The following is a 7,412-nucleotide window of genomic DNA, read 5'->3' as shown; positions in this document are numbered from 1 at the left end:
TGGCTGAAGGATTAAGGACATTGAGTAAGAAAATGAAAGAACATTCAGGAGTGGACACCTCAATATGGGACCGATGGTTAACTGTGTTTGGAAAATACAAAGCTTTGGTGGTTTCAGTTCTGACCTCTGTAGCAGTGTTCTGTGCTGTTTTAGTTTTGTGTGGGTGTTGCTGTATCCCCTGTATCCGCTCCCTGGTCGAACGCCTAATACAGCGAGCGTTGGGCCCGATGGAGAAACAGGTGGATCAGCTGTACCCTCTCCTCATAGCCATGGACCACTCTGATGAAGACGATGATGAACAGGTTGTGTAAATACTGATTATGTGTAACTGTTTGTGCTCTGACAGAGGACCAGAGGTGGTCGCCCAGGAGCCTGGGGGCCGCCCAACCCCTCACAGAGCCTTGCTTCTCCAAAGCTTGTTTGGTCATAATGACGAGTTTCCAGAAAATCCCAAAAGGAAGATGGAAAACTCTGATACTATGGTGAAAATGACAAACAGGAGGGAAATGTTAGAATAAGGGCATTGTAAATTGCTAACTGTGTTATGAGAATTGTCATTTTGCAGACAGATTTATGTAAAGGGTGTAACCCGGCATGTCATAGTTGAGGAAACCCAGGTTTTCTGTGCAAATCACCAAGACATGTAAATGTATGGATGTGAACTTTGTATGAACTCTGAAGTTAACCTATGTTTCAACTCTCCCCTATTGTGTAAAGTGAGACGGTGCCTGGAAGTCATGTAACCACCTCCAGATATAAATTAAAGTGTTCTGAGCGGGCTCGTGGCTGCAGCCGGAGATAGCAACAAGTTTGTATCTCCTAACAGTCACGAGCTCAACCTAGAACAAAGAAAAGAAAGTCTCTGTGTAGATGTTTGATTAGAACCAACAAGGTGTCACAAGTGTGATGGAAAGATGGAAGGAAAACTTTGAAGAGTTGATGAATGAGGAAAATGTTAGAGAGCACAGAGTAGACGAGGTGACTGTTGTGGAGCAGGAAGTAGCAAAGATCAGTAAGGATGACGTGAGGAAGGCATTGAAGAGGATGAAGAGTGGAAAGGCAGTTGGTCCTGATGACATACCTGTGGAGGTATGGAAGTGTTTAGGAGAGGTGGCAGTAGAGTTTTTGACTGGGCTACTTAACAAGATCTTGGAGAGTGAGAGGATGCCTGAGGAATGGAGGAGAAGTGTAATAAGAACAAGGGAGATGTGCAGAGTTGTGGAAACTACAGAGGAATAAAGTTGATGAGTCACACAAGGAAGTTATGGGAAATAGTAGTGGAGGCTAGGCTGAGATCTGAAGTGAGCATTTGTGAGCAGCAGTATGGTTTCATGCCAAGAAAGAGAACCACAGATGCAATATTTGCTTTGAGAATGCTGATGGAGAAGTACAGAGAAGGCCAGAAGGAGCTGCATTGTGTCTTTGTAGATTTGGAAAAAGCGTATGACAGGATGCCGAGAGAGGAGCTGTGGTTTTGTATGAGGAAGTCTGGAGTGGCAGAGAAGTATGTTCGAGTGGTGCAGGACATGTATGAGAGCTGTAAGACAGTGGTGAGGTGTGCTGTAGGGGTGACAGAGGAGTTCAAGGTGGAGGTGGGACTGCACCAAGGATCGGCTTTGAGCCCCTTCTTGTTTGCTGTGGTGATGGACAGGCTGACAGATGAGGTTAGACAGGAATCTCTGTGGACCATGATGTTTGCAGATGACATTATCATCAGTAGTGAGAGCAGAGAGCAGGTGGAGGAAAATCTAGAGAGGTGGAGGTTTGCTCCGGAAAGGAGAGGAATGAAGGTTAGTCGCAGTAAAACAGAGTACATGTGTGTAAATAAGAGGGACTCAAGTAGAACAGTGAGGTTACAGGGAGTAGAGGTGAAGAAGGTGGAGGATTTTAAGTACCTAGGGTCAACAGTCCAGAGCAACGGAGAATCTGGAAAAGAAGTGAAGAGACGTGTGCAAGCAGGTTGGAACGGGTGGAGGAAAGTGTCAGGTATGATGTGTGACAAAAGAGTGTCAGCAAGAATGAAAGGAAAGGTGGACAAGACAGTGGTGAGACCAGCAATGTTGTGTGGTTTAGAGACAGTGTGTTACGCCCGGCCTAGGGGATACCGGGACGTAACACGATGTGAGCTTTCTCCAAGCTTTCCCACTCTCAACAGAACAAGCAGCACACCAAATACAAGTAAAGGTAGCAATTTATTTTGCCGAAAATAGTCAATAATTACTTCTTCTAAATACTTAATGCCCAAAATAACAAACAAAACTCTAAGGCAACCCTGCTATTACCTAACCAAACAAAAAACCAACAAAAAGACAGGTATTCTACCCTGGTCTCCTAACAAAAACAGGAGAAAATGTAAATCAAATAACTGGGCTTCTTACTACAAAGAAAATGCTACCTGGTGCTCAATATTTACAGTGCAATTAAAGTCACAGAGTCCTTTCTCTAAAGTTACAATTTGTTCCACACATCGATAGGCTTCTTATCAATACAGAGTTCTACAACAAAGAGTGCTGGTTTGGGAGTGGCAGAGATGGAGAAGAGATCCCAGGGTGCAGTTAGTTGGAACTTCATATAGTCTTCCTGGAAGAACTGGACCAATCCTGGAACATCAATTCAGTTTGAATGGACCAACCCCATGGATCCACCTAGACTCCACGCCCACTCCTTTCTCTCTCTCACATACACACACCAAGAACTGGGGAGGAGAGAGCTAACAACAAACAAATCACAACAAACCTCACACATAATGACCCAGGGTCATAACACAGTGGCACTGAGAAAAAGACAGGAGGCAGAGCTGGAGGTAGCAGAGCTGAAGATGTTGAGGTTCTCTCTGGGAGTGACGAGGATGGATAGGATCAGGAATGAGGACATCAGAGGGACAGCTCATGTTAGATGTTTTGGAGAAAAATCCAGGGAAGCCAGATTGAGATGGTTTGGACATGTTCAGAGGAGGGACAGTGAATACATTGGTAAAAGGATGCTGAGGTTAGAGCTGCCAGGAAGGAGGCCTAGAGGAAGACCAAAGAGGAGGTTCTTGGATGTAGTGAAGGAGGACATGAGGATAGTTGGTGTGGGTGAGGAGGATACAGAGGATAGGGTTAAATGGAGGCAGATGATTGGCTGTGGCGACCCCTGAAGGGAGCAGCCCAAAGGAGAAGAAGAGGAAGGTTTTTATTTTTCTCATAAAATTTAAAATATTTTGTCACAAAGAGACCTGTCACTTTAATCGTATTGAAAGGACACCTCTGACATGAAAACCATCTTGCATGCCTCAGTACTGACCACCACACAAAAAACCTTTGGTTTATTACCATTACAATTTTCATATCCAGGCACACAGGGGGCATTCAGATCATGTTTTAAATGAAAAATAAAAGGGAAGTTGTTTTGGCCATAATATCAATCCCATTTTTAATTTAAGATATCAACCAACACCAAAACTAATCCCAATCCAATACTTTTTATTTAGTTAAATAAGGCCAGACTGGATTAGATTCAATACCTCTGACAACTATAACAAAAACAGTGATTTTCTCTGGTTTCAGGATGTGCAGCAGTTCAGACAAACACTAAACAAAAACTGTAAATAGTAAACCTAATTTTTAGACAAAATGTTTAGTTTTAGGTATGTAGTGTATTGTCCAAGCTGAGATAGAGACAGTCTATGTTGAAAGCCACTCTGCATACTTTAAATGACTTTAACATATCTATTTAGTAATGAATTAGATTATTCTGGCTGGACAGAACAACCTTTTGAGGAGTTTAGAAATTTCTTTCATTTTCAGCCCATATATCAGTGGATTAAACAAAGGATGGTACAAAACTATTTGTAAAGTCATTATCAAACGTGCAGGTTTTGGAAAACTGGTTTCAACACGAGCAATACTGATATCATACACACTCAAACAGGAAATACTGGTTAAAACCAACAGGTGAGGTAAACAGGTCTCTGCAGCTTTTCTCCTGACTTCTCTACCACTTCGATAGGCGATAATAAGAATCTTTGTGTATGTGAAAACTATGAAGAGCAAAGGGAGAATTACCAGGTCCACTAAAGCAACTAAACCATATACTGATATTACTATTGTTCTTACACAGTGAAGTCCATAAATTGCATTGTTACAAAATATTCCTTGTAAAGTAAAATTACACAGTTTAGTTTTAGAACTCAGTATTGTTGGGATTGCAACATGACAAGCAGATATAAGGCAAGATAAAATCAAGAAAATACTCACTGTGCTTGTCCTCATGATAGTTGGATACTGCAGAGGTTTACATATAGACACATACCTGTCATAGGACATGGCTGCCAACAGTAAAAACTCTGTACCCCCTAAAAAGTAATATATGAAAAACTGAAAGAGACAGGCTGAATATGATATGATCTGTTTTTCAGATAAAACATCAACTAACATCTTTGGGTAAATAGCAGTGCTGTAAAGAACAGAATTTGTTAACAAAGCTGCAATGAAAATGTACATAGGCTCATGGAGGTTTTTGTGAATCCAAATAAGGCATATGATGATTGAATTACTGGTGATTATTACAGTATATGCTGAAAACATGATACAAAAATAAACATAACTGTATTTGTGCACTTCTACATACCCATTTAGTGTTATATATGTTGCATTAAATTCATCCTCCATTAATGCTGTTTAAAACTAATATTAAGTAATAAAACATGCAGATTAAAGAACCAGCATATATGAATAAAAGCATTTAAATTACTCTCTCATGACAAAGTAAATATCCACTGGACTATTTTATCCATTCACCAACAGCTGACTCTGACATTCACATGTATATTCCTCAACTCAACTCAGAAAGTGAACTGTTTTTATTATATTGTTCCTCTCTCCATGGATCTCATTAAACTTTTTACTAAAATAGATACTAAAGAACTTCATCAAACCCTGGAGGCCTGGGAGTCATAACCTCATTTGTGCATCACAAAACTTGAAAATATCAACTGCAGTACTCTTCCCTGACAGTGTACGAAGGCCTTTTCTGTATCTGATTAGGGGTGAGATGTTACACATGTTGTCTATTCCACTTATTACTATGGCTCAATAATTTCCCATAGTCATCGTGATACTTTTTACCCAGTTTTAAGTTTTTATTAAAATGTTTTATTAATTTGTTGTACAATGACAGTAAAGACCTTTTCTTTTCAGCAATTCTAGATCTCAGGATGGTTCCATGTATGTAATTTTTTTTTCGACAGATCATTACAATATTCCACCCTAATGGAAATGAAGGCATGCAGGAGATTTTCTAAATCTTGTCTGGACATGAGTCTTATAATGTCCTCGAGAGGATAAATTCCTGATTTAGCTTTGATTACTTGATGTAGCTGCTTAAGCTCAGTTCTGAGTCAACTGAAAGACCAAGGTTTCTGACTTGGCTTTTCGTCTTTATGGCCCTGCAAGCAAGCTGCACAGTAACTTTCACTCTTTCTTTCTTGTCAAATAAAAATAGCTTTGTCTCCTATTTATTTAAAGGCAATAACTTAAATTGCTACCAGGTATTTATTTGATCTAAATAATAAAGTAGTCTAAGTATCAGTTACTTGGTGAAAGAGCTAGGTTAATATGAGTGTTGTCTGCATAACTACATTGTTGTCGAACAGAATTTGACCCAGAGGGAACATGTGTAGGTTGAATACACAGAGGTCCAAGAATCGAACCGTGGGGGACTCCACATGTTGCTGTGATCCACTTAGATTTATGATCATGAATGGAATCATCATCCTGATTTCCAGTTATGGACTGAGCCAAATGACAACTGTATCTTATGATCCCATCCACTGTTCCAGTCTGGCAAGATGGATTTTATGGTGCACTGCTGTATTGAAATCGAGCAGACTCAAAACTGATGTTTCACCTGTGACAAACTTACAAAAGCTAATAGATTACACAGTGAAAGAGAATATTTAGGCCTACTTGGTTAATGTAGCATGTAAATTAGGATTTGTGCTTTATACATAAACTGTCAGTCTGACTTTCCAAGTAGGAACATACAAGTTTCATTGCATCATCTCTGTGCACTAAATGTATTTACTGTACTATAACAGTTATGTCATCTTTTTGCAGCTTTATCATAGTGTGTTCATAAATAAGCCTTATTACCTTTGACATATACATATGTGAGTTGAAGCATTGGGACAGTCCTACAGGACTACTTTATAAGTAGTACTAGCAAAACACATTTGGAGTGTGCAGGACACCACTGAGGACATTCTATGAGACTGTAGTTGCATCAGTAATGACCCATGCTGTGGTCTGCTGGAGGGGTGGAATCAGAGACGGGGACAAAAAGAAACTTGATAGTCTGATAAAAGAGCAGCAAATACCATGGGCTGTGCTCTGGACTCAGTGGAGAGGGTGGTGATGGCCAAGTTGTCAAGAAAGGTTTGATTAGAGATCGTATCTGTAGTTCTTTAATATTGAGGCAATCAGGTTAACTGATTTTCTCACCATTATTTTAAATTATTTTGGGAGGGAAAAACTTTATCTTGTATCTAGTGTATTTTGTCTGTTTTGTGTTCCACTCAATGCACAGAACAACAATCTGTGTAAAAGTGGTGGCTCTAGAAATTTTGCATGGGAAGGGGGCAAATGCTTTGGTAGGGTTGCATAAGAAGGTGGTATATATGAGTGCTTATTTTTAACCTTAGACAAACGGAACAAAACACGTGAGTGCGGGATGATCTGAGCTCGGGTGGGGTGGCAGCGGGGGGATGCAGCTCCTGTTTCTCACGCCAGCACTTAGTCTCGGGTCCGCCCCAGAACCTCATAATACAGAGAGAAAACACCAGGTGTAACTCACTGGTACAGTGGGACAGTGATAACTGCATGTGAGTGGTGTGGCATAAGGTCACATACTTACTGCTTACTCTATTCTATAAAACCTTTATAATCAATAGTTTACTTTCCACTACTCACACCATAAGGGCAGTGACCCACCAGCCAGTGCACTTTGCAATTTCATTCAGACACTAATAAACAACCAGAAAGACAACTGGACTTCACTAATTTGTTACTGCTTAAAAAAAGGTACCAGTACAATTTTAATACGTGTCAAAGGCCACAGCTGATATGAAAACCATCACTGATGCTCCAGCACCAACAACCAAACACTAAACCTTTGTTGCCCTGTTTGTCCAGTCACACTGGGTCATTCAGGTCACAGCTGGATGTGAAAAATAATGACTTGCTCTGCTGTCAGCATGTGCAGCCCTGATAAAGAAAAATCTGCTGCTCTTTATAAAAAATGGTTTAATTCACTTATTGCATCATTAAATCTGAAGCGTATTTTACAGACAAGACGTTCATGGCAAAACTGCCTAATTTGCAAGACTTCAGATTTCTGCATGATCATTTCAGAAGTTAATCAGTGTTAATGCA

At 40.2% G+C, this 7,412-nt stretch overlaps 1 protein-coding gene across 1 annotated transcript; it reads right to left on the bottom strand.

Moving 5' to 3' along the window:
* Positions 1 to 3,725: 3,725 nt before the first annotated feature.
* LOC113123945 (olfactory receptor 6M1-like) lies at positions 3,726 to 4,652 on the bottom strand. The gene has a single exon (XM_026296344.1). It carries the CDS (start codon positions 4,650 to 4,652, stop codon positions 3,726 to 3,728), a length of 927 nt encoding a protein of 308 aa, XP_026152129.1.
* Between the last annotated feature and the right edge of the window lie 2,760 nt (positions 4,653 to 7,412).

Source organism: Mastacembelus armatus, chromosome 21, assembly GCF_900324485.2.
Source record: "Mastacembelus armatus chromosome 21, fMasArm1.2, whole genome shotgun sequence".
In the NCBI taxonomy this organism is placed as follows: domain Eukaryota; kingdom Metazoa; phylum Chordata; class Actinopteri; order Synbranchiformes; family Mastacembelidae; genus Mastacembelus; species Mastacembelus armatus.
Note: the sequence above shows the minus strand (reverse complement) of the source record. Positions and strands in the feature narration are given on the sequence as shown.